Raw genomic sequence first — 27,482 nt, 5'->3', positions numbered from 1 at the left:
GAGTTCGTTTGAAAACGCGACCGGGGAATACAACATTCGTTATTGACAGAGCCAACAAAATCAGCCTATAATTACGTATTGGATAGCAAAAGCAATGATTAACTGACAAACGAATACAGACCTCAAACTCTAACCTGCCATTCGTGGGTGAAAGTTTCATTTGAATTTTTGCCAGTTGCATTTGTCTGTAAGATTATAGTTTGACTTTTTATCTTGTTCAAAAACTAGTAAAGGAATTTCAACAGGAGACTCTTGAAAACTTACCGTAACTTTCCGTCGTGCAACTCAACCAACGTTTGCGGACCTACGCCATTTTGAATCATCAGCAACACCATTTCAGAATGTTTTGTTGTTCGAAACCACATCTCAACTTCGTACCTCTCCACATGCTCTTCAGCAAAGTTTGTGTGAAAAACCTGAAATCCTTTGCCGTTGAAGTTTAGATCACCTTGCAGACTAGTCACAGTTAGAGACAGCGACAGCAGTAGAAATAATTCACGAGCATCCATTTCCAGGTTCAGTTCGAGCTATTCGCTGAAAATTAAAGTCCTTTAAGTTCAGTGATATTTATATCGAGTAAAAATCATGCAGGTAGAGCTCGTAATCGGACCGATAATTTTGTTTGCTGATTAACCTTTAAAGTTGTATTTCCTTGTCGCGTTTTCAAACGGAGACTTTTCATCAGTTACACAAATATTGGTGCGTCTGAGATGGTCGCCACTTTTCAACTACAATAAATCGTCTTAATTCTGGACAATTGAGCAAATGATCACCTTTCCACGGAAATAACTGGAACGTGTTAACGAACCCTGACAAGAACATTTATTCAGTGCTGCAAAGACAAACACTTCAATCAGATCGTTCCATTTTTAAGTTTTTTCTTTCGATGAAAAAAATGATTATGTCTTTCAAGGTGCAAGGTGTTGCTTCAATGCAAGCGATCTTTTAGAACCGTTGAAAGAACTTTAGTCACATCTTTAGGGAGCTGTCGTCGTTTTCTTCGGAGGACATTCATTTTGTGTCTCGACGATCGATCTTCAATTATTTTAAGAATTGTTAATAAGGTCAAATGAATAAGGTGGTAAAGAAATCTTCCTTATTAAAATACAAACACTAGCACCAGCTGCTACTGATCAAAGCCTTTTGTAGCATGTTAGAGTCTTATACCATAGTGCTCCTGATTTTTTAACGTCCGCGTGGGTGAAGCGAGGTGAATGTGGTAAATGATACTCAAAACGGTGGAATATTGACTCTGCGTCTCGAGCCATAGAGCAGATCTACATGGCAACAAAAATGAGTTGGGTTTGCAGAATTTGACCGCGCTAGCGCTTCATAAACCATTTGTTACTGATGGGCAGCACATTTCAATACAGACCAATTATTATTCTCAATTTTTTTCAATCACTGTTATAATCTTTACGTTTAGTTTATTGAAGAAATACGCAACTCGCCGAAGTACCTCGACAACGAAATTTCTCTCAGAGATAACAAAGGCAAAATTCTAAAAGAGAAGGAGAAAAAACTAATGAGTTAGATTTTTTTCTAAGAGGCGGTGTTAATTAAACAAGGTAGGATATTGAAAATAGGGTTAATGAAACAGGGTTAGAGAAGGAAGTCACGAGTGGTTTTTAAGTCTCTTTTATGGTAGTATTGAAACTTACCTCTCACACATGAAACCAATGTTTAGCTTGAAAGGAAAGTGTAAGCGGAGATCCTTAGCAATTCCATTATTATTCTAGAAAGTTTCAAGCTAATAAAATTGAACTTATTTTTAACCGGCCGGTTTAAAATCTCTTAAGCAGTTCCTTCCCTAATTTTTTCTTTTTCAGAAAAGATCGACGAAACCTTCGCTTTTCATGGATAGAATTCTAATCCTTCTTTAATTTTAACATAACTTAACTTTCCTTACCGCGCAAAAATTGTATGCTCAATTTTAAGATTTTTTTCAAAGAAACGAGAACACTGATACATTGAGCTTGTTGTTAGTGACTGCTTAATCCAGACCTCTTCGGTCACCTTTTTTTACCAAATCAAATCACTTGTATGCATAAATTTTGGATCACAATGAAATTTGAATGCCGAGTTGTAGCAAAATTTTTGAGATATATAGAGTAAAATAAGCACTGAAATAACGGAATCATCGGAAATTAGAAGAGAAAAAATCCAAGAAAGGACTTTCCATAATTACAAAACACTCATAGGTTTCAAATATCATGCAACTTTGGTTTTTATTATTGTTAGTTAAATTCACTTCAAACGAAATTTTGGTTGGTAACTTCTTTAACGAACATTTTCTCCAATAGACTGGCGACTTACATTACTTTTTAACAACATAGGTGTTTTTCTTTCTAGTTTATAAATAATCTTGCCTTTTTATGGACTATTTTATTAAAATTTACTTTATTGTATATTTACCAGTTTGATAGACTTATTTACATCCTTTTTGAAAAATTAAATCTAGGGTGCGTTGATAATAGCACTAAAAAAATTCTAACTTAATGTCTGATACTGTTTAACAAACTAAGATGTAAATAGTCGAACATCTAGACTAGAATTCTCCGGGCTATTCAGCATTGTTATAAAAGCTATAGTTCGGTCTCATATTTTTGTGCATGCACTTGCTTCGACGAATTTATTCTGCGCTCTTTGGTTTGGCCGTTTTCAGGCTGCTTTTTGCAAGCTGATGCGTTCTGCTGCTGATGTGGTTGCCGGTAAAAGCTATTTGAAAAGCCGCTATGGTGCCTTTGAATGTTTTCGCGGAAACGATCGCTTCCTATCTCCTGCGTTTCATTTGCTTGCTTTGAGGGAAGTAGCGCTTCCTCTTCACTTTTTTGGCGGGAAAATAAGCGCGAACGCGGCGAACTGTGCTTTCGTTTATCATCCCTATGAAATATCACTTCATTTTCTCCTCCGTCGCAAGAGGCAGGACGATAATTTTCATTCCCCGCGCAAGGAGACATAATATCTATTTCAGTGGGAATCTCTTCTTTGTAATCGTAGCCACTCAAAGCTGAACTTAAAGGCTGCGCCTCGAGAGTATCGTCCTCAAGGTTGTCTACGTCCAAAGATAGATAATTGTCATGTGGATCGGACGATATCCAGTTGTTTCGGCTTATTCCTCTTTCTCGTGATGGCTTATAAATCTCGATAGTGTGTTCCTTAGAAGATTCATTGCACTCACGACTGCAAGGAGTTCCCTTATCGCATGGATAGTTTTCTGCACACTGATCTCCATTAAAGAGGTCTTGATCTGAGCTTAACTCTGAAACTGTAGCAGTAGAATCATTGTCCGAATCCAGCAACTGTTCATTTGCGGGCAGATGCGATTGAGAAAACTCAAAACTTGATTCACGAAGGTCTACGTCTTTTGGCTTAATAGGGCTTAAGGGATTTTCCTTTCTGTCGCTATGATTAGCTCTGACGTCTGACGCAGACAGAACATCTAAAATGACCTCCGTAAGCTTCTTGAATTTCTCTTCTGTGCTAAGCTGCTTTCTGGAGGTAAGGCTTGGAACAAAGTCAATGACCCCGAGGTCGATATCTTCGTATTCAATGTTTTTCTCGGGCTTATCTTTTTCAACATCGGCATTTTCCGAAATCCCCGAACAGCTTCCGTTGCTGATGTCAAGTCTGTCAGTCTCAGCATCACTGTACAGTTCTGGAGATGACATTTCATGACAGTCATGAGATGATCCAATATCATAATTTCTCGTTTGATAGGGACTTGTCTCAAACTGTTGAATCGGCTCCGGTTCTGTCTCAGCGTACGTAGGACTTGGTGGGCCGAGCTCTATAACATCCATATGGCGCACATCGTGGTACAGAGGTGCTTTTAAGCACTTGCACTTGCAAGGTAAAAATAAATTTTGTTTGACGAGAAGCACAACAATAGCAATCACAAAAATGGCAAGTATAACACTCAGAATAATTAGCACGAGTTCCTGATTGGCGTTTTCTCGGATTGTTATATACTTTTTTGGAGTTTCGATAACCACAATGTCAACTTTGTCATTAGTTGGTTCGGGAGTGGCAGGACTGTTCACTTCTAAGGCGCTGGTGGATGCTGTGGAGGAAAACACTTCTTCTCCTAACGGTGCTCTCGAGGCGCGTATTCCATCTTCTTTTGAAAGGGGAGGCTTGTAGGCGGTGGAAGAAATGGTGCTTGGAGACTTTGTTAGACTTTTAGTGGATGGTTGTGGTGTACCTAGAGTGTCACTAACAGGAACGATAGTAGTTGTTGTCCTCTTGGTTGTCGACCCGTAACATTCAAGACTACCAAGTACGTACCGAGATTTCGCGTTGGTTCCATCAACACTAAATATTAAGGATTTGACGGGAAGGCTCGTTACATTTGTCAAATACCCGCCATCGTCGTGCCATTTATTGTCAAGAGTATCGCAGTTACAGGCTTTAGAACGTTCTACACAAGTTTGATTCATACCGCACGCGCACTTCATACTCCCGTGCGCGGCACCCGACCAGTAATCTTGTAATTTTCCGTCACGTGACACCCATCTTGCCCCACGACCAGACTGGAGATTAAACTTTTTAGGCGAGTCAAAAAGGACTGAGTTGTAGCAATGGTATGCTAGGTATTGTCTGCAATGAGTGCTACTTGTTATAAGATAATTTATGTTCCTAATGTTAGTAGTTGCGTATTTGATGACGTGACGGTATTTTCCGCCAGTTTTATATTGAGCAGCTTTAACACGAACTCTGTCTTGAGTGTGAAAAATTATAGTTGAAGGCCCTTCTATGTTCGTCATATTACAATAAACGGGAAAAGGTTTTAAATGACGAGGATTTATCCTATAGTATCCATTACTTCTCTTCCCAGCTTTCCACCAATCAGCGCATGTCTGCATGAAGAAGGAAGGTGTCTCGCATTTTGGACCCTTAAAGTCAGTAGCCGCGCAATGACAAATTGTTTTGTTCCTGGCCTGGGAGCATCTTCCACCATTCCGACATGGATTAGGTATACACAGGTCCAACAAAGAACACTTTTTCATGTCTTTCTCCCCTATCTGGGATTTGTATTCATCTGTCCAGTTGAGTTTCTGTCCTTGCACCATGAAATCGCGCATACATCCTACAAAGCCGAACTTGCCTTGATTATCTGCTCCGACAAAGACTTCGGAGCTGCTTAAAAATGTTCCTTGCGAACGCCCGCTTCGGGAAGACGCGAAGTCAGAGTCAACCTGCAGACTTACTCGTCGTATGCTGATATCAACAGAAACAGAATGCCACATTCCGTCGTCAAGATTAGCACCACCATGAAGAATGACGGGAGATTCTTTCTTTGCAAATGTCACACGTAGCTTAATGCTACCACCAGTTAGAGAGACGTTAATCTTAGCACCATTTGCTTTCGTTATCCTCTCAAATAATAAAATCCCTTCGCCATCATGAGTGCGGAACTTTACACTGTACTTGACAGCGTTTACACTAGGAACATCGATCTTCATGAAGGACTCAGGTTTTTTAAAAGTAACTGGGTCATACTCCTCCGTTGTATCATTGCAGTCTGGCAAAGTTTCGTTTCCTACTCTCGTGAAATTATGCAGCATTAGGTCGTCTACAGTCACATGTTCGTCTTGGAGACAACCCTCAAAGGGAACAAAATCACGGTCGCTTAAAAGTAGGTGCCTTGACTTTATCCTATCAACGTCAACACCGCCCAGGTAAATCGTCTGATCTGCAAAAGTCCTGGAGTGAAATCCAGGGACTTTGATCACTTCTGTTGAGGTGTCAACGTAAAGAGTCCACGAATTAGTTGTCTGTTTCGTCCAATCCACTTGATGCCATTCGTTATTCGCCATATCAACGACTTTTCCAAAATGCTCAATAGAAACTATTCCAGTAGTCATATTCTGCATACTCCCGTCAGACATCGAATACCTATCAAGTGGGAAAAGGACAATTGAATCAACTGAGACAAAATTATTTACGAATCAAAATAACTATCATCAATCACATCATCATCATCTCAGTTTTCTCAGAAGAATCCATAAGATTTTGACCTCAAAAATAAACAAAACACACCATTATTAATATTAGTAAGAATCGCTAAGGCGATTTTTGGAGCCACCACCTGTTAAAAGCGTGGTGAAAATACCGGTATTGTTAATTGCAAATTTGTTCTAGTGCCTGTAGATCCATATCCTTTTAAATTAGATCTGAACAGTGATATCATTAGACCAGAGATGCACATAAGACCAAAAATATCATTTTTATCTTCATGTTAGGGAGGTGCAAATTCTTATATAATTCCACCAATAAAAGCGAATCTTGAAAATTCTGAAACAACTTAGGAAATTGATGCATTCATATCGTACCCAGTTTTCGAGAATGTTATACAAAAAATTGAATCAAATTTTGATCGAGTATAGGCAGTCTTTTTCAAAAAATGTTCACCTGGATTATTGTTTGAGATCGCTACCGATGTAAGAGAAATTTTTAGGTTAGGTCAGAAAAACTAGGTGGCACTGCGTTTAATGTTTTGAACATGAATAATATATTTGTATGTCTCAATAAAATTTAATATGATTAACTGAAAGTTTAAAGACAACACGTCTCTCTATGAACTCTAGAGGTTTCTAGAATCTTACAAATCTACTTGATTGAACTGATAACTTATGCAAAGTTAGGAAAATCCTGCGTAATTCCTCTGTATACAGCTTGAAAACTGCTTTGGAGGCCAAAATATCCATCAGATAACACTAAACAACATAATTCCATTGAGCAAAATTTCCCTCAAAGACACAATTCATTGTAGACTTCATTCCACGGAAAGAAGAAAAACTTTCAGTAACGGGAGGTGACACTCGAAATTCGGTTTTTTTTCAATTTAAAACATGCATTAGTACAAAGCATACTGGTCGACCTTAGAGTAAAAGAATACTCAAGGATTTTGTCAACGGTGGCGCCGATTTAACTCTCAGTTCGCGATGATTTGTTATAAATTAAGTGTTACGAGCTGCGATTAGCGCTCACTGCTTTTAAAAACAGACTTTATAAAATAGTTATCTTTGATTGTAGCATTGTCTTGTGACTTACATTAAGAAAACAGGACAGTCGACATAAATATTTTATGATGTACTAACTGAACTGCGTCTGCGTATACTTAAGTTATTGCAGGTGCAGCCAGAGTGGCTTTCTTCGAGTACACACAATTCATCTCTCTTTGTAATTACCCTCCTGGTGAAACAGTTTCTGTCATAATGTTGAAATGACGACTGTAATAGTTTGTAGCTACTTACATGAGGGGTTTATAGGTTTAGAAAAGAGTACATAGAAAAAGTAACGGATCGACGTAAAAAATCTGGATAAACGTGAATAACTCACAGCAGGGATCCCTGACACAGAAGCCACAAAAAACAAATTACCGAGACTTACCAGTGAGACGTTTTTTGATTTTACAGCTTACAAACTGACGTAAATAAAGTAAACGGAAATATAGAAAATCAAATGAATTCGATTCCATGACGAACTAATCAAAAGTAATGAAAATAAATTCTTTCCGGCAAAACCGTAAAACACTATCAGCCGATCCGGGCCACTCTTCTTTATAAAAATTTCACGACCGATGTTGTATGAATTTGATGTAAAACAAGCTTACATTTCAAACCTTCCAATAAACAAAGGATGATCAGTCTGTCTTTATTAACTACTTGGATTTTATGTACAAGCGTTTTTATTCTTTTGCCATGGATTGATGCACGCCATGCAGGGTTTCTTAATCCTCTCTTTCACGTAAAGACTGCTCGCCTTTGATAAGGCGGAGTAATGAAATTTTCAACTAAATATTTTATCCCTATTTTATCAGAATAATTTCATTTTCTTTTTACAATTTCCCAGCGTGGGCCTGCACAAATTCGACCAAATATTACCAATAATTATTACGTGCATAAAATGAAGTCTCTTGCTTATAAAAAAGATAAACGGATAGCCTTGTTTTATAAGTAGCCTTGGAAGTTTACTCCGCTCTTAACCTAAGCGCGTTGAATAAAACACTTATGCGCCTGTGCTAAGTTTAGGTTAGGCTCCCTATTGAACAGTTTCCAAAGACATTTGACGAATGTCGCTCTTGCTTTAAAAAAAATAATCAACATCCCACTTCACCGAGAGAACAGACCAAGATGTTAACTTAGATAAGTGGAAACTACCTAACAGGCTTACATACCTGATTTTTCCACGCAGGAGCTCAAGGGTTATGAAGTCGTCTCCGCCGCTGGTCGCGTGTAAAAGTATTCCAGAAGGTTTGATCGTTCGGAACACGAGACGGATGTTGTTTGGAAGAGTTCGCTGCTCTCCTTTGTAGGAATACGTGACATATGTTGATCCGTCGAACCTCGTGTATCTTTCACCATGTCCGTACGATGTAATCAGAGCCAGAAATAACAAACAGAGTGTTGCGACCGTAAACATTTTGCGTGGGTGCCCTTTCCGAACGTCCAACCCGATTCTTTTTTGCTCTTCAAATCAACATTAACAACAGCTGCCATCCGTGTCTAAAGCTTGACCGAGCTCATTGCCTCCTCTGCGCTGGTCTCCTTATTTATACCATTGACCAGCCTTTCGTATATCGCTAAACAATGTTGGTGAATAATGAGACTCCTTTGATCGCTACGCCCGAGCCAGCATGTCCCCGGGCTGCGAAAAATAAAGAGAAAAAATAAAGAAATTATAAAGCGCAGCTATAACAAAGCATATTGTACGTTTAATCTCACCCAGTTACAAAGAGGAGAACACTATTCCATTTGTCCATTTCAAAATTAATTATCCCAGTTAGCCGGTTTATTGATCTATGCAAAAAGCTCAGGCAGCGCTGAGAGGCATTGACAATTACCGTTTTCACTGGGGCCATGCTGAAACGGCGAGTTTGCCGCTGTAAGGGAATGCAGCACAAGAGCACAATAATAGATTTCACGTCTGATAACTCCTCTTTTGGATATTTTATCCAACTTTCTCTTGAGCTGACGTTTCGCGTATGAATAATTACTAAATCAATTGGACAGAAGGACAGAAGTTGTGGGCATCCTCGATGCTAATTGGACTAGAATGCCCAGTAATTGTCACATTCGAAACAAGTATGTGTTTTTTGATACTTGCGTATCCGTTCAAATTCTTGACAAGGCGACCTAATATCTGGTTTGTGACAGCACAAGAAAATATTGAAACAAGTCATCAAACAAGGCGAAGCGATTCAGTTGGAAAATACTTTTTTCCGCTCTTGATTTTCCTAATTGCCGTCCAGTCTGTAGTGGTTGTTATTAATTTTTCAGGGTATGCGGAGGGGAAACGATTCGCAGCCTCTATATTCAGAGCATAAAGTTGGATTAAACAACGAAACAGAGTGAAACAAACAGGACATTTTTGCCGGAGATGGAAGAAAGGCGAATTTCCATAGTTACAACTTCTTATATTTGTCCGAAAAAACTTACGAACTCAGGAACGATTATTTACTGGCGTTCTCCGTGAGATTAATTAAAATGATTCCTATTTCTCACTCGTTACAAAGCATTATATCAAAGGAAAGTGGTCGAAATGTAAAACGGCTGTTTTCATCGATAAAAATTTCATAAAACAAAAAGCTTCAGTAATGACTGAATATTCGCGCTGTAAGGAGAGATACGAGAGTTTTCGATATCTCCAGTTTATCCTTTGAAAATTGTCGCCCGTGATATTAGTTTCTCTGCAACGTTTGTCTAGTTATGAAGTAACCCACTGTGTGCAGACCAGATAATTTAAAACAAATTCACATTTCCACGGACAGGTGACAGATCTACTTCAATATTTTGACATTCTTGTTTCATCTACTCTCAGTAATTAAGAAACTACATTTATTTACGCAAGCGATTCATGGCCTGCCAATTAAATCGTGTTTAGGACATTTTGAAACAAAAGGTTAATAACCCATCTCTGTCAGCGTAATAACATTATTCAATAAAAACTCGCGCTTAATTGTCTTGTCATTCTTTATTTGATTTATACTCGTCTCAATGGAAAATTTACTTTTCGGGGAAATTGTCATGAAATTGCACTCGGCGTTTCGGATAGCGATCAGCTGCTAATAAGCTACACCTTCAGTAATGGACACTACATGAATTGAGGTTCGTGTTAGTTTGGCCACAAACTGTCCCACATTAAAAATTTATTTACCACCACGTGGTACATCAAACCTGCGAAATATGCTGGTATGTGGTCGGGAAAGCAATGTTTGAAGCAAAAGAACGCCGGACAATAAGGATAAAAGAGGATTATGTACGAATTATTATGTGTTTAGTTTTACGGCCACGTGCCGCATATTAGACTTGTTATTATTGATCGTTCGAGGGCTTTCTTGTTTGAAGAGGCCGTTGTTGCCTAAAAACAATAAAAGAAAGTAGAAATTCTGGTTCTTTCAACCTTGAAAAAAAAACCTGCAACCCTACTTTCTTTCTCGGAGAACCACAGACGCCATCGTGGAGAAAAAAGAACAAACAGTTTTGCAAACTGCAAACTAGTAGATTTTTACGGTTGAGCTATAATTTTGAATAGCCAATTTGCCATGTTGGTACTTAGCGCGACTAACAAGCTTAAAAGTTTGGGTTTTCATTCGATTAAAATTCCATTGCTACTAAGAATTCAAAAAAGATGACTCGCTACTATTTTTCAAGTAGTTTGGGGTGTGGAAATTGCTGAAGAACTGTTATGGCATGGTTATATGCAAAAACAAATACAATTCTTGTAGAGACTCTTCTTAGTTTACATAGTAATTCGGCATTTCCTAGGAGAATGATCATCATGAGAACTTTTAATTTTTCTTTCATTCTTTAACTCTGTATTTATTATTATTTCTCGTACGGTTTGGAATATAGTCAGTACTCGTTGTTCATAAGCTTCGCCAGGTTAACTGACCAAAAAACCTGCATAAGTCACAATAACTCTCAAAGAAGTTTTCGACAATTACATATCTTTGATGGGCATAAAAATACCAAATTTCCTCTTTCCTATCCAACATTTCACCCTCTCCATAAAACTAACTTGGTAATCGTGCAGGAATAAGCGTATTTAATACTCGGAAACACACGAGCTCTTAAGATAAGAAAGAACAATAACCAATAAAAGTAAAATATATACAAAAAGTATTCAGTTGTTTGTGGTCAAATGACCTCCCACATGGAAACATATAAATTTGAAAGACTTTATTGCTTGCTGTTTGGATATAACTTTAAACTTATTTCCCGGAGGAAGATTGTTTATCAGCTACTTTTAATTTGCGTAATGATAATAATATTTAAACGTTTTTCGTTATACTCAGGAGTTCAGAACGGCGAAAGACTTTTCAAACAGCTCCATTTCACCGAAATTTAATTAACCGCCTCATAGTAATGCTCAAAATTTGAATAAAGTTAAAAGATATGAAGAATACTTAGAAATGCGATAAAAACAGGACATGGAGACCTAATTCAATGGCTGGTACCACATGGTGTGAAGAGTCGTCCCTCGCGTGCCCAATAGAACTAAACGTGATAACTGTACAACAACTGTTTGGTGAGCGAACAAAAATATTTGAAGAACTGTTAGATAAATGAATGTTTTGTTATTCATATTCGTGTAATAAATAACGCCTCTTTGGCAGAAGTCTTTTACAAGAAGCCAATACCAAACTTGTATCTGCGAGGAAAATATCAGAATGCGTAGGCAAAGTAGAAAAAGCTAAAAAATCAATATGGTGTACTCTCCGGGGTGTTTTGGATTGAATTTAAATATGAGAGATAACCAAAATTTTTAGAATTTGCAGCCTCTAAATGCATTTAAAACGCTTGATGAAACCAAGCATTTTCGGTTATTCAACGACATTTAGTTTGAAGAGCCTTCAATGAATGGTTAGACATGGTGATTTATTTGAGTTTGCTCGGTTTTCACTCCACGCGCAGAGCAGTGATGGCGAATTCCTTCGAAGATTGATTAAGTCACCTGTAGCAATAACATTTCAACTAGCTTAACAATTTTCAGACGTCAGATGTATTTTTGAGAAAAACTGGCTTCGAATATACGGTCTCAGTTTGCCAAGATATTTAGCGAGCAGTTACATGCAAAATATTTTGGCGCACTTTACGAGAAACGAATCAGTTTTAGTCTAATTTCGAACATATAAAAAAGTTCAATGGTAACAGAGGGAAAGCGAACAAAACTATCAATAAACCGTTTATGAACTACTGTTGGGCACGTTTGACGTTAAAGCAAACCTTTGACTGGTGTACTGCCCTTTATTGGACCTTTTAAAACAGTGAAATTAAATATTTCTTAAACCTGAACAATAAGACAAAGTTAATAAAAAACAAAGAGATACAGAATCTTCAAAGTATAAAACCCATGCGTACCACAATGTGAAAGCAGTTAGACAAAGGATCACAGAGAATAGAAATTGAAAACACCTGTTTTGGGGGCAGTACATCAGAATTCACGTTATGACTCACCCTTTCATATGCCTCGCTTCTTTCAAGGTCAGTTAAAGTTCAAAGAATCTTAGTGTTACATTTTGAACACGTAGCAGAAGCTTGTTACAGTGCTTCTTTACAATTACTATAAACGCACAGGGCGACGGAGTGTCTTCAAGCCCAATTAAAGACAATTAAGTAGCTCATCGTTTACTAATGATTTTTTTTTCTGTGGTCAGCTGCTCTGGAGAAACTAGGGCCAAGTTCACAAAAAGGGGCGGACCTATATTGATATCAGATGTTGAGATCCAAGTGTAATTCCTTACCTATCAAATTGTTAATCGGGAAATTAAGCACGTTTGCTCGGTTGTTCAAGGAGAACTTGCTGTTTTCGTCAATGGGGCTGCTAGACGGAGTGTATGATATACTCCGTTTTTACATCATCGAACTTTTAATTTCCAGAGGAGGGTAAAGAAAATTTTTGCCGTGATTTCTCGAAAAGAGTCTTGATTATTTCGCAGACAAAACATGAAAACAAGAAATGGCTGTTGAACTTTAATCTACGAACCTTTAAAGTCTCCATGCCAGTTTCGCCCCGGAAACTTCTCAAAGGAAATCTTGAAGGTTGAAGTCGATCAAAATTTGTAACTTTCCTGACCTTTGTCTTGACAGCTATCGAAGTGCGTATTTATTAGAATCTTTAATCATTTCTTGAACTCTCAGAAACATAAATTTAGTTTTTTCAAATATTTGCCTTGATCTAACGTCCTCTATGTGTGGGCGCTGGTTCAATAAGTACTTATTAGAATGTCAGGTCTAGTTTTTGACTCTACAATAAATATGGACCAAAGAATGAGACTAGAATCCGCGGATTTGTCTGGAGCTGAACTAAACTAGCAATAGGATAATTTGGTTTTATCAACTGCGTCGATGAAAGGGAACTGTAGAGAGTTCTAAAGCTGACGTTTCGAGTGTTAGGCTTTCGTCAGAGCGAATAACGGAGGGCTAACATTCGAAAAGTCAGCTTTAGATACCCCTTACGGTGGCCTACTTACATTATCAACTCAGTTGGTACAACCAAATCATCCCCTTAGTACCCCCCACCGACACAGCGCCGCAGTTTCTTTAGAAACTTACCACCGAAATAATAACAGAGTTCGAACCTGGCCCAATAGGGACCATAATGGTCTAGGAAGCCAAATTATTTTGAAATACGTTTCATATGAATTTCGGCTTTTCCCTTGCGAGAGACCGCCTGTTTGCAGTTATCGAAATGTATCCCATGCGTTAAAAGATGATAGCGACATTTTGGTAAGAGGTCTGAGGTCAAGGTATAAAAAAAGCGGCAAAATCTTTGGCGCTCTTGCTAAAAGCTGAGGTGTTCTGTTGCTAGTTAACAAGTCATCGATCGTGCAGACTGCTTGGTCCCCTGTATAGTATATGCACATGAAATATAATTCCAAATTGTCACTGGAAGTTGGAACAGATTTCTTTCTTCTTTCACTTAATAAAGCAAAAAACGCACTCGGATTAATGGAACTTCCTTACAGTTCCGCTGCATCTAAACGGGAGAATCAATTCGGTTTAAAATTATAAGTCCAGCACCCCAGCACTCGCACAATGTATTGCGTGAATGCACGTTTGCCTTTATTCATACTCGAGGATAGATCAGACAGTGGGTAAATTTGTTATCAGCAAAATGCCAAGGTAAAGACAGAAAAAAATAAAGAATAACTGAGGAGAGGTTGATTGCACAATTGAATAGATTGCTAATTTCAATCCCATGCTAACTCGCTAACAGGGCGGCCTTTCCGAAATTTTTTTTGACTATACTATGCCAGCTGTTGTTGCTACAATTACCATGCAGACACAGAAATATAGTACCACTCACCAACCTCGTTTCACATCCAAGACCGTCGAAAGTTGTCTCTTTAGCCGCGTATGATTTCGGTAAATCGCTCGAAGTAATACTGGAATTATACGCTAATATCCCCTTGCTAAGATCTAGCGACTGTCTTAAATACCGTAAATACTCATTTGTCGTTTTTACTAAAATTTGGAAAATGAATGTCAGAACGTTTCTTGTGTCAGCTATTTACATCAGGCACCAATTACATGTTAAGATGTACAGTGCCAATCTTGGTCGCATCGTGTAAATCAATTACAGCTAAGGATACTTAACATCAGTTTTGGGTTATGCGTAAGAAATTTACTTTGTATTAATAGCTGCCTTGCATGCGTGAAAAAATATTTCTCCCTTTCTTTTCCCCCTCGCGAGCGTCGGATGGCAAGTATATATCTTAATTTGAGAGAGGAGGGGCCGTCACATTATGCGTGGTGTTATTTTATTGTTTCATCTGTCTCAACTTCTTCACGCTTAGGGCTTTTTCTCCATATCGAAAGAAAAAAAACAGACGGTTAGCTGTCCAAGAAACTTACAGCGCCAACGTTAGCTATACATCTGCTTAAAATCAATAGAGCTTCTGTTTAGTTCCCTCAAAGGTAGATCCTAAATAAGATTGCGAAAACCACCGAAATGCGTTCTTAGAGAAACAGAATAATAATTTACAACCAGAGCTTAACAATGCTGTTAAGACCGACATCTAATAACAATTCACGAGGGAAACATTTCGACCTTCGCCTGACGAAGACCAGCTGTATAGCAGTCGAAACGTTGCGATCAGTTTGCCTGCCTCTTACATCGTGAGACAAACAATTAAACGTTCATTTGGCTATGAAACCATGATTAACAACAACATTTTCAACATGACGTATATACTCAGTAAGGACTTCATAGTTGCTGAAGCGTGACTGAAAAGAAGTCGAAACCACGTGCGCCGTATTGGACAAGTTATATGATCTCTCGCTACGCAAATGTAGGTGGCTTTCCTCTTGAAAGCTCAACTGTAATAATAACTCTTCTTCTTCGCATCAAGATCTCTTGCAGATAAGGCATACATGTATGGCAGCGGGATGATTTAATTCGAGGAAGACAGTGAAGCACTCACAGTTTTTTGCAGAAAGGTTGGAGCCCTCCAAGGACGCTCTAACACCCACAACTTGACACAAATCAAACGATGTGTTACATCACGTTTGCACGCAAACACCAATCTAAGCCCCACAGAAAATAGAGAGTAGAGTAAAGTTCGATTATTTGAGGCCAAGATAAGGTAAACCTAAGCCAGGACATCCCTCAGTGCGCTTGCAAGACAACGGTGAGCAAAGGAATCATATCTAACATTATGAAGGCTAACACAGTTAGTCATGGTAAAAATATAGTGTCACATGCATCGGAAAGTCTGAGTTGTTCGGCATTGACTAGATTTGCCGTGGTTCACGAGTGATGGAATTCACATTACTGTATGATGCAAAAGGCATAAATTTATCTCTTTGAATAATCTGCGGTTTACAGTATTCGGGATTGAGGAGATTGCCATATCCGACGTCTATTGTCTGGAGAGAATAAAGAATTTTATCTTTTTTTTGGAGCACACGTTTTCAGGAAATTCCTTTCAGCTAAAAGAGACATGTCGCTGACAAATTATGGGCAACAAATTAGCGGCAAATTAGAGTGGACTGTAATCGTGTTTTTGTTTGATTTTATCACTGAATATTTTCTTGGTAGATTAACGACTGACATGTACTCATTGTTTTCGTTTCGTGCAGTAAGCCTAATTCATAAGAGTATTAAAGTATTAGGCGAGCACAAAGCGAGACCGGTTCATAGAGGACTGGGCCACGGCATCAAAAGATATCGATTACAGTGACCATATACTGTACATTAGTTGGAATTGGAAAAGCAGTGAATTATGGAAAAGATAATGTTATGTGCCGTCAAGAACTTTGGGTCTTTTGTGAATGCCTTGTTAATTTTAAGGTCTTTTACATCAAGTTTGTTTGGTTAATCGACACAGAGATTAGATCAGACTCGTTAAGCCAAATTACCAGCTGCTTTGAAATGCTAGTTGTAAAACACTGATAATAGTGATAACGTACGTATTAATTCTAAAAACAGTTTTGAATCTCTCCCTTCGAGCAGAATACCCTCGATATTATAAACAGAGTGAAAATAAGCCTAAAATGTCATTATCAAACCCAAAGTAAACACTATATTTTCTAGTTGAGTGATATTAGAAAGAATTTGATACATTTTCCTACTTGCTATCTGATCCGAGCTTCTGCACTTGTTGGTTTAAGTTAGGAAATTGCTTTACACTTAACGGCATGCAATCGGCCGGAACCAGCAAAACCTCTTCAAAATACACGCTGACATCCCAAAGTGCCGAGTATTCAAAGTACGATGATGGCGAAACGAAGCGACAAACATTGAAGCTTTCGCCGTCTATTTTCAGCTGTTCGCACACTTGAGCGCCTGAAATATTTCCATTTACTAGGAATAGAGATCTCCAGTTCCTATTTTTCATCAGGCTTGAGAAAGTTATGAGAATAAACGTTGGTTGTATGACTTATACCAGAGTTAATTTTTGCTGTTTGACCTGCCATGGCCGGGAAAGTGATTTTTCCGATTCACGAATGAGTTGAATTACACACTGTAGGTGTGGAATTGAACAATGTCTCTTCCTTAACCTTTTGTCCTTGCTCTTAAGACGTACGCTTTTGAGCTTTTGTTGCGTGAGATGTCAAAACTTTAACACTCACCTCAGTACGTGAAAATATTGCAACTATCCTTCACTCAGTTTGTTTTCAAAAGCAATCCGGCGGTCGGTGAAAGTTTCCAGTCCAAACCGAGGAGGTGCTTGAGCAGATTACCACTGAAGCAACAAAAATACAGCATTAGTTAATGCGAAAATAAGAGATTTTGTTTGTGAAGTATTATGTTACTCGAGATTACGATGAGAGGTTATGTAAACAGGCGAAGACAGTTGAAGAATAACAGGAAGGACGCACTCACATAAAGTAGCGGGAAACACGGCGTGTGGCAACCGCGAGTGAAAAAGGCGGGAAAATTATCGCGTTGGAAGGGTCTTAGAACATCACGTAATATTGAAGACATTCCCATATTGGGAAATTTCAGTCTATAATTGATCATTTAAAGAAATACAACAAACAGGATTCTTTTATTGCAGACAGTCATCAGGCAGACAACTTTGACGGGTTTATTATCCTGACATCATAGCGTACGGCTAGCGTCTCTTTTTTTGTCGATTTGGCGCCCAGCATTGGACTTTGGCCAGTAGGTCTGAACACCCGATTGAAGCAGATTGAATAAAACGCAGTTGCGAAGCTTTTAAATAATGAGCGGAGACATCTTCCTTTCAATTTCAAAACCAGAAAAAGTCTGTATGGGACCTCTTAGTAACTTGTTATCGGTGGCCTAAAAAGTCGAAGAGGAAAGCTTAAGTATCGGTATAACCCGAGAGATCCGTTTGCTACTTTGTTAAAATACTGAAATAAGGTTCAGTGTAATATAGATTCTTCAGCGACACGACGCAAAGCCTAGTTGAGCGAGTATCGTGACTGGCAATTGCCACCGCTACAACAGCCGAATCATATTTTTTCCAGGAATATCTACGCGACACGAGGCAATGCACGAGGCAAGCATACTTACATCTTTGCATAAAAAATCTGCCGCTTAATTACTGTGCTACTTACGTTGAACATGCGCTAAGAGAGCATTTTCTAGTTTCCTGCAGTGTTTCCTGATTGTTTCGTTCTTCAACCCTGGACACACCAGCCTATACCTAATGTAATCAGTTGGGAGTAATTGATAGCAATCAGAAAATTATCGAGAATTAACCGAAAGTAACTTTAATTATTGATTACAAACATATTATTACGCAGTTGAAAGAATAAAACAAACAATGATTAAACAAGACTTACACAAAGAGTGGATTTTTGTGCATCCCCAAGGAGCCCAATTCACTTGTTTCCGAAGCCAACAACAAGACCTAGATGGTGACAAATTTAAATGATGAACAAAAAGTGGTTTCTATGGTGACTTTTCTTGCGTCATTTGGCAGCCGTAATTGTGAGGATGGCTCGGTATACAGGTCAAGTTTAATTTGTCTTCGTTTTCCAAGTGAGCCATGCTAAATACCGAAGCAAAAAGCGCTCGTTTGCTAGCTTTATTTGTTCGGTTGTAACTGGGTAATCGGAGCTACATACATGCTCTGTAACCGGAGCTACATGAATGTAGAACTCAAATACAAATAAAGACATTCAAAGATTGCATGTGGCTACTGGTATAGGGCAGTTGTTATAGCATCAAAAAAAACTAGAGGTTGTATAATGAGGCTAGTAGGAAGTGATGTAGAATACTTGTCTCCCATGCAAGACAGAAAAGCTGCCGCATCCCACATAATTATTAGTGATTACCAATGCTTCTTTTGACTTCGCCTGTTAATTATAAGTAATTCCCTTTATTGCAATTCCATTTTTGAGACTTTTGCTTCATACGAAAAGGTATTCTACGTTTAGGATATTCCTTCATTCCGCGCCTTAAGATATTCAGGCCTTCTGGCGATCCAATGTTTCTCCGTTCCATCATTCAGTTCAATATCTCAAGGTATCGTATTCTGCAGCTGGCTCGATTCGCAAATTTAGCGGCTTGTTCCGGCATAAGTCGCTGATTCAAACGGTAAAATACTCTTTTCCAAAGAGAAAAAAATTTTCTCAAAGCTTCCAGGATGTGCAGATCACATCTATTGAGATTTTTCTGCTAGGAAAAGTTATGATTTAAATCATGCGTCGGCGGACCTCACTGTAAATTGTTTTGAGATGTTTATCGTCTTTTGTAGTGGCACGGCAAGAACTGAAAAGATTATATCATCGGATCTACATGATTGCCGATTTAAACGATAAAATGATGTCTTTTCAAAGAAAAAAAAATTGTTTCATGATGCACTGATCACACCTTTTAAGATGTTTCTGCAAGGAAACCTTTTGCTCTTAATAGCGCGCAATCCTGAAATGATTGTGAGATGTGTATCGTCTTCTGATATCTTCCGTAGTGTCACGGCAACAACTGAAAACACAAAAGGCTAGTAGCTATGAGCCAGAAATCACAAAAGGAGAGAATTAAACTGTGTATCGAGTGCCAATGTCGCCTTCTTTAATACTCCGCAAAAAATTAAGTAGCACTGGGCAATTAGGTCAAGATTAGAATTCTATTGTTACACATACCCGAGATCGGAATTTTATTATTGCACCCACTCACTCATTCTGCTCCCCCTAGGAGGCAGAAGCCACAAAAATAAAAGAAAAATAACCAAAAATAAGTAAAATAAGCACCGCCTTGCAGATTTGCCTTTCTCGGGAAGATAGCTTTTTATGAAATCGAGGCTACTATTCCCAGATCTCCACCAAACTAAAGCATGCTTCAAAGAAAGATGGCAGATGGGATAGCGGTGAATTTCTAGAGATTCGAGTTAACTCTCTGGCGCATATCTACCATACTCATGCATTTCCTTCAAGTGCACTAATTCAAGAGGCACAAGTCAGACCAGGTATGTTCAGGAAGTGAAACAGCATGAAGCAGAAAGGTGTTTCTTAAGCATGCAGACTACGTGACAATTTACCCTTGACGTGCGCGTTTGCTTCTAGTAACCAGTTCCTGTAGTGATGTATTAGTTTGCAAAGTATTGCACAACTCGATGAGATCTCCTACATCACTACAGACTCATTCATAGCCCCGTGTATCATTTTCAAAACGACCAGAAATTCTGGGAGTTACTTCTGCTTGGTTTTAGTTTTGCCACGTAGTGGATCAGCTGATACATGCATTTCCATGTTTGTGGATTGTGTGACGGTTGCATGAGAAAATTATGATTTTCTTGAGCAAGTACTAACGCATTAAAACCAAAATTAAGAAGACACCTGTGAGAATATTGCGTTACTAGGTCTTCTGTTGCTAAGAGGAACTGAGAGTCCTGCGTTTAGTAGTTGGCTATTGTATTAATCCACAGTGAGAAGAATTAAAGCTAAGACTTGAGGGTCTTTAGAGATTAAAGAAGACCCTCGTTACTTCAAGTATTTTCTAAATTTTGTTATTTTATGTTACTATACTGTTTAAATTTTGGTATTCTTTGAATCTGTTATAGGTAGGAAACTTTCCAAGAAAGGTTAGGAAAATGGTTAAGCAACTTTTATTTCTAAGGAATCACCTGAGTTGGTACCATACCAGCAGAGTGTCAATAAAAACCTCTTAATTTTTTTGGGTTTAAACCAATCACGACCAACTTGTGCCACTTTAATCCCACAGCCAATGTTACATCACAACAAAAATGAATTGGACCTAGAACACTCGCCTGACAGAAGCTGTTCACTTGACTCTGATGATAACTCCTGCTCAGTTGTCAAAATATCAATCACCACTACTGACAACAGTCCTTCTCAGGACTACACTCACCTGAATGATCAGACTGTAATATCATATATTACCTACTGATCTTGCTATGTTAAATGAAAAAAACTTTCTCTTTCCCTCAGTTAGGGCTTTTATGAACTAATTTAGTATCAAGAGTGATGTTAAGTAACAGGAAAATGTTCTCTGTCTGACTGCAAAATGACACAAGCCAACAAAATTTGGCTGCAGAATTCTGGGAAGTAGAGGATAACTCTCTGATCTCTTTTATCAGGCTATTAATATTGATGCTCATTACTTTTGGGTTCATAGCTGTATAGATTACTCTTCACACTGGTTTGGACCAGTGTTATAATAGGAAGGTATACTTAACATGATAAAAGCACCTAGAAGGTATATACAGGACTATATTGACCTGCTCGAGGGATTGGTTTGTCAAAGGTAACATGTAAAGTAAGTTAAAAATATTTTTCTTTCTTCTTTTTGGAAGGTGTATTCTCAGCATAGTTTTTTGATCCTCTACAAATGGCCACCACTTTGGATATTGAAATATTTAAGGTTTGTATCATCATATATACATTCATGTATTGAGTGCTTTAAATATCTTTAAGAGAGGTTAGCTGCTTAACCCTTTAACACCCAAATCAAATTTGTTATTCTCCTTACCGTCAATTATACAATTCTTACAATGAATTTAGTATTGTATCAACTAATTATCCCCAAATTAGTATTTTTCTTTATTCTTATCACATATCTGGTTTTTATTGTATTGGTATTGTAAGGAGAAATTTTGTCTTGGTCACTCATGGGAGTTAAAGAGTTAAACAGGTTTATGTGATAGCTGACTGGAGCTAAAAATGTATGTGCCTGTTCAGATTACTTGCTGGTCTTGTTCTCAAATACAGCTGTACCAGACCTCTATATTTTAAAAAAAGAAAACATTTTATTTTATTTTCCTCTGTGTGGTAACTTAATTGAAGAACCAATTCAGATATCATGGTGCCTGTGATAACTGTGCCTTGTAGAGCAACCATGACTGAAATGATATTTGAAAGACTGAAAAATTCTACAGTGTGTGAATACTATGGTTCATTCTTTTAATGGTTTAAAAGTTTTCAAACCATTGTGATTTTTATGATAAGGGATGCAAGGCTGGAATATCAAACTTGTTTGAAAAATTCAAAACCAACAAAAAATAGCCATGGTAAGAAGAGTTCATTGCAGGTAAATTTCAGGTAAAGAGATTTTGAAAACAGCATGCTTAACAAAATTTAGGGTTTGATTGGGTTGTAAACCATTCCTCTATGAGAGTAGTTGGGAGCCTCTACCAACTGATGTACCAAGCCACAAGTTGTGAGCATCAGGGAAATTTGATCTTTTGCAACACAGGTAATCAACGCAGGGAATTTCTGGGCTCACCCTCTTGCTGGTCCTAGCAGCGAATTCCAAGACTTTATGGGAAAACTGAATGATCATTTTAGAAAAGATACAAACTCACAAGCTAATAATCAGGTGGAGAAGGGTCAGGTAAGTGTGTATAAATTGATGTATTATTCATTGATGGCTGTCATGTAAGTTACGGTATAATCTGAAAAAACATGTCCCTCTTTTATATGTTGCAAATAATGAATGCTTAAATTGGTTACATGTACAATGGATGTAGTTCAATATAAAATTTCCCTAAGGTATCCTCTGAAAATTTTAGGTTAATTGATAAACTAAACATCTTGGGTCTTGAATTTTATGAAAAATTAGCTTGGTTTGTCTGTTGAGATGATTATAAATTTGAAATTCAAAGACAACATTGAAGAACACTCTGAACTATTAAAAATGTTTTGATTAATGTTTCTCCAAGATGTAGAGAATGATTATGCTGAGATTTTGGTCATTTTGTGAATCATACTGTATGTTTAGTGACTTGAGATGTCTTGAAAGGATTTCAAAATGTATTTAATTTACGCTCATGCAAGTGCAATAAATTTAAAAACATCTGCCATAATGATTATATTCCCACAAATCTCATGCCTTGTGAATTATGTTTCTGAACCTATTTTTTGATATACAGAATGTTGATGTCTTTCAGCTGGTAAACACTTTGTAAATGTGCTTAGTTTGTCTTTCTTGCTCAAATTGTCATTGGTAGAAGAGTTGTAAACTACTCTATCTTGCTGTTCATGTCACATTGCAGATGTGTGTGGTAAGGCGGACCTCAGATAACTGCTGGTATAGGGCAAGAGTTCAAACTGTATTACAAACATTGAGTGGACCGCAAGCAAGGTAAATTGTTATTTAACCCTTTAACTCAGAAGAGTGACTAGCATCTAATATTACCCCTGAATCACACATTTAAGTCACAAAAATAAAGAATATGATCACCAGCCAAAGAAGCTATTGATTGTTAAAAAAATTCTCCTTGTCAACACTTTAGGAAATGTATAAAACACTGTTGGGAGAATATGTAAACTGATGTTTGGGTGTAAGGGGTTGATGATTATTGGATGAGTTTGGACTTGATGGTGAGAATTATCAAGGCATAGGTTTGTGTTATCTGCCAAGACTTACAGTTGAACTCAGCATAAACCTCAAATGAAAAGGTGGAAACTGTGAAATGTTGTGTTGGAAAAGTGAGTGTTTTCCTTGTATTTTATTTGACTATGTCCCATAAAAAATTAGAGTGCTATGATTTTTGTTATCACAGTGTTTTTCTTGTGGATATGGCAGAGAGTACCTTGGTTCCTTGTTGCAGGTAAGAAAGGTTATTGAAAAGAATAGAGTTCAATTATGGGATTCTCATTTTTATGAAGAATTGTTTCTGTTATTAATTCACTCTTAAAACTAGCTCTACTCATTTTCTCCTCTGTCATTTATTTGTCACTAATTTCTAACTTTAAACTGTGGTTTTGTTGTATGCTGGAGGGAGCACATCATATGAATACCCTGTAGTTTCCTCATAATTTATAGCAGTGCATGTAGGCTTCAAACTGTTGTATTTAAAAATAAAGCTGTTCAAAATGCTATTTAGTTTTTGCATCCATGGTTTCAAGAGATGTTCTGTCAATGATTACATTGTTCACTTCTGCAGGATTAGGGAAATACCAGAGCTATTTCAGAACATCCCATTTCAGGCTATGGAATGTTTGTTAGTTGGTGTTCAACCACTTGGTCTTGTTACATCCTACTTTGATCTGACTACCTCAAAACAGTATGTTGCTAGTGAAAATTGTTGTTACATTTATTTAAATCTGTAACTCCTTTGAGTGACCAAAACAGAATTTCTCCTTACAATGTCAATACAATATCAAGCTGACAAGTTATGAGAGTAAAGAACAATATCAATTAGGGGATTGTTAGTTGATCCAGTACCAAATTCTCTGAACTAACATCACAAGAATTATATGGCAGATAGTAAGGAGAATTACTAATGAGATCTTAGTAGTTAAGGGTTAACTGAGATTCTCTCTATATTTATTTATCAACAATGTTGAACAAGCCTGGCTTGGTTCAGCTGCAAGCAGGCATGAACTGGGGACTGCATCGTAGTGTTTCACTGAAGTTATATTATCTGTAAAGAGATTGGAAAACTTCTTTCTATGAGATTTTGTCTATTTCCAACAGTAACATTAAACAATTGATATGTTCCAAAACCAAGGCATTACAAAAGGTGCAGCAATAATGAAAGACACTGCAGTAACTGTCAGTGACTTGTAAACATTTTGCTCAAACTGTGGTCATTTGCAATATGCATAATTATACTGTAAATGTATTGGTACTGATTTGAAAGCCTGTAACAATTGAAAATTTTGGAATCAGGGTAGCTGGATAGATGCTGTTCTGAATGCATCAGATAGGAAAGGGCAAGACCTCTGGGGAAAATGGAACACCAAAAGGTGTTTAAATTTTTTTTACTAATTTACCAGCCATTTGTATGATGATAGAGCTTGGTTGGTGTTGTTGTGCTATAATTTGCAGTATCTTTTAATGGCTAGGCAATGCACAATTTCATTTCAATGAACAAAACTGGCATTTTAAGCCATTGGTCGCATATAGGGATTTGTTTGAATGTTGGAGAATTATCATTATCATAAGTGATTAGAATGATTAATTATATTCTTCAGAGTTACTGATCACTGGGATGAAGCTGCTACAAACCTCTTTAAAACCCTCATACAAGGTAGATAACTGAAGTTTTTGTGAGTTTACTCAAATGTGTGAAAAGTTTAGGTGGAAGTGGCGAATGGACATAAGCCTGAGAAATTTGAACAATTCAATTCAGCTCATGTGTTTGATGTGGTAAGGTATTTGAAACTCCAAAGATTGCAAAGACCAATTCCTTGTGTATATACTTGTTTGAGGTTTCAGTGTAATTCTAGTCTAATCTTGGTCTTCTTTGTACTCTTTTCAGTCAAATTTTGCTTAAAAGTCATATGAATTAATTTTAGGATGTAAGCTTCAAGTTACCATCCATAAACAAGATGAGAAAGGAAAGTATCATGTGTTACTATTGGCTGACTCTGGGTATGCTCAGGTAAACACAAAACCATCAGTGTAATTACAGTTATAATTTTTCTAAAATCCCTTTTTACTCCCTTTTCTGGTTTAATAAGATTACATCTGACAGGCCATTTAGCTATGACCTACATGTTGAACTTAATCTAGTGAGCATTTTTAATAATATGTTCAGAAAATTGTCATAGGCCAAAAAGTGTAATTAATCTTCTTAAGCTAAAAGAGAAATGAAATTTGCGAGGTCAAACTACAATTGTAAAATAACCTTTTTAATGTATTTGTTGTAAATTATCCTAAACATCTCTAAAACAAATCTTGTCTTTTGTATACACCTGATTGCAATAACGTTGTTGCTAGAAAGCAAAAACAAAAAGAGGAAAAAGCCAATAGGAATTTATTAGGAAGCATAAAAAACTATTCTCTAACTGTATGCCCGCCGCCAGTGGAACAACTTTTACAGAATTTTGTCCAGTGAAAAATTCTTTGAACTTCTCTCAAGTATCAGTTGTTGTTCAGAGATTACAATTGATTCCTTAAATAATGAAAAAAAATCCATTTGCTTATGTCTTATACTAATCAATTAGAATTTAGCTTCTTGCTTTTTTTCTGACATTACTTCAATTATAATTATGTAAACAATATTAAAACCTGCATTTTTAATTTCATGTTTTTCCCTCTAGGTTTGTGTCAATGATGAATTGGTGTTAAATGGCTTTGCAACTAACTTCTCTGAAGATTTAGAAAAACCAAGAATAAAAACAACCAAAGCTGCAAAACTGAAAGCGATGGGAGAAAAATTCCAAAAGGAAGGTGAAGAAATGCTGAAAAATATGAAGGAATATGTCAGACATGGCAAGTTCAGCGGAAGTGAAGAATCAAACAGCACTGATGAAGAGTCTATGAGCCAGCGAAGCACTAATAGGTATTTGGGGATAAGGGAATCCCCTTTGGTTGTGTTAAGACAACAGGTTTTAGGACATGGATCATGTCAGGAAAACAATAGCTCACTTCAAAAGCCTTCAGCGAGACTTCCAGAAGGTGCGTGCGAGGGCCTTTCGTCTCAGAGACTCTCAGAAGAAAAGACATTTAGCAGTGAAAAGTCAGAAGATGAGCTAATGCATGGATCTAGAAAACCGGCAGCAGCATCGAGTGACAATAATTCAGGAAGGGTGCGATTTCTTTCATCTAGACTGCCAGCAACAGGTAGTGGTATGAGGGGAGGTTTTCATCCAATGTCATCAAAATCTCCAGATGCCGTGAATCTGAAGCCCATTCTTAAAAAGAAAAGTGCTCACAGTGGATCTTCCACTGAGGCAGATGAATTTCGTCCGAGAAGACGGGCAGACAGAGACGGTTCAGGTGTTTCCTACTGTGAAATACCTGAATTTTCCTCTAATGGCTCTAATGGTGAAATCTTTCTTAAAGAAATAGAGGAAAAAGAACAGTCCCCCCGAAATAGTTCAATAAGTGTAGATACCTTGTTTAGCCAACACAACGTTAGATTGCCTTTTGAAAATTCTATTTCAGCTAAGAGGATAGTTCAGGAAACTGAGTCACTGTCTAAAACTTCTGCTGTGGCAAATAGAAATGAAGAGGATCGGCAAAGATTGCTATCTTCAATAAAGACCCTAAAAGAAACCTGTGAGAGAAACTGCGGGTCAACTTTAGATCCCTCTACAGATTTAGTACAAACATGTGAGCCTCCAACGACTAAAAGCAGCTCAGAAATTGCATGTCGCTCTGAACATTCTCCAATACAATCCTCAACAAGCTTACATATGGTTGAAGGGAGAAATTTAAGTGAAAAATCTACACAATTGTCTCAACTGTTGCAGACTTCTTGTGGTTCTTTTGGAAAGTCTCCTCTTCCTTCAGAAATACTATTACCCACACAGAAGTCTGCTTCACCAGTACAACGCACAACAAGTGGAAAAAAGTTATTGTATTCTGATGGTGTTATTGTTTGCTCAGAGGGTGCACCTGCTCCAAAGCCGGTCTTTTCACCAGAGTTTTGCCCATTTCCTCATTATTTGCTTCGGCTTGGTATTTTGAATCCTAGCTTACTTCAGGCACATGCTTGGCCTGCTCTTCTGAGAGGACGTGACCTTGTAGGCATTTGCCAAGCAAATGATGCACAAATACATGCGTACTTACTGCCAATTATTTATCAGTTGGTAGAAGAAAGGGAAATTTATGCGGATCTACCAAAGTTTTCAAGTGGGGTAAGT

The 27,482-nt window shown here is 37.6% G+C and overlaps 2 protein-coding genes across 7 annotated transcripts in view; one reads left to right on the top strand and one right to left on the bottom strand.

Moving 5' to 3' along the window:
* Window positions 1-2,088: 2,088 nt before the first annotated feature.
* LOC131794353 (contactin-associated protein like 5-3) lies at window positions 2,089-17,270 on the bottom strand. 4 transcript variants are annotated; one of them, XM_059111881.2, is made up of 3 exons: window positions 17,085-17,270; window positions 8,183-8,652; window positions 2,089-5,898 (listed from the first exon to the last, which is right to left on the bottom strand). In XM_059111881.2, exons 2-3 carry the CDS (start codon window positions 8,425-8,427, stop codon window positions 2,586-2,588), a joined length of 3,558 nt encoding a protein of 1,185 aa, XP_058967864.2. In that variant the 5' UTR covers window positions 8,428-8,652; window positions 17,085-17,270; the 3' UTR covers window positions 2,089-2,585. The 4 variants fall into 4 exon arrangements, with proteins under 4 accessions (XP_058967864.2, XP_066020754.1, XP_058967863.2 ...); XM_066164657.1 differs by lacking the exon at window positions 17,085-17,270 and adding an exon at window positions 14,317-14,418; XM_059111880.2 differs by lacking the exon at window positions 17,085-17,270 and adding an exon at window positions 12,465-12,599.
* Window positions 17,271-19,765: 2,495 nt separating this feature from the next.
* LOC131794272 (putative ATP-dependent RNA helicase TDRD12) overlaps window positions 19,766-27,482 on the top strand; it is a 61,925-nt gene continuing 54,208 nt past the window's right edge. For 2 of the 3 annotated variants that reach the window (XM_066164655.1, XM_066164653.1), the window contains exons 1-10: window positions 19,766-19,891; window positions 20,486-20,506; window positions 21,239-21,306; window positions 22,138-22,275; window positions 22,937-23,025; window positions 23,447-23,494; window positions 23,831-23,950; window positions 24,864-24,919; window positions 25,188-25,273; window positions 25,935-27,476. In XM_066164655.1, the coding sequence (XP_066020752.1) occupies window positions 21,274-21,306; window positions 22,138-22,275; window positions 22,937-23,025; window positions 23,447-23,494; window positions 23,831-23,950; window positions 24,864-24,919; window positions 25,188-25,273; window positions 25,935-27,476 (2,112 nt within the window). In that variant the 5' untranslated portion in view covers window positions 19,766-19,891; window positions 20,486-20,506; window positions 21,239-21,273. The remainder of the gene's footprint in view (window positions 19,892-20,485; window positions 20,507-21,238; window positions 21,307-22,137; window positions 22,276-22,936; window positions 23,026-23,446; window positions 23,495-23,830; window positions 23,951-24,863; window positions 24,920-25,187; window positions 25,274-25,934; window positions 27,477-27,482) is intronic. The other variant, XM_066164654.1, reaches the window with a different exon arrangement.

The sequence above is a fragment of the Pocillopora verrucosa genome, chromosome 3, assembly GCF_036669915.1.
Source record: "Pocillopora verrucosa isolate sample1 chromosome 3, ASM3666991v2, whole genome shotgun sequence".
NCBI classification, from domain to species: Eukaryota; Metazoa; Cnidaria; class Anthozoa; order Scleractinia; family Pocilloporidae; genus Pocillopora; species Pocillopora verrucosa.
Note: the sequence above shows the minus strand (reverse complement) of the source record. Positions and strands in the feature narration are given on the sequence as shown.

What these genes read in the sequence shown, in the direction of transcription:
- LOC131794353 (XM_059111881.2), bottom strand. Translation starts at nt 8,427, where the DNA reads ATGTTTACGGTCGCAACACTCTGTTTGTTATTTCTGGCTCTGATTACA. An exon ending in CTCCTGCGTGGAAAAATCAG is followed by an intron (nt 5,899 to 8,182) that starts GTATGTAAGCCT and finishes CCCACTTGATAG; the next exon opens with GTATTCGATGTCTGACGGGA.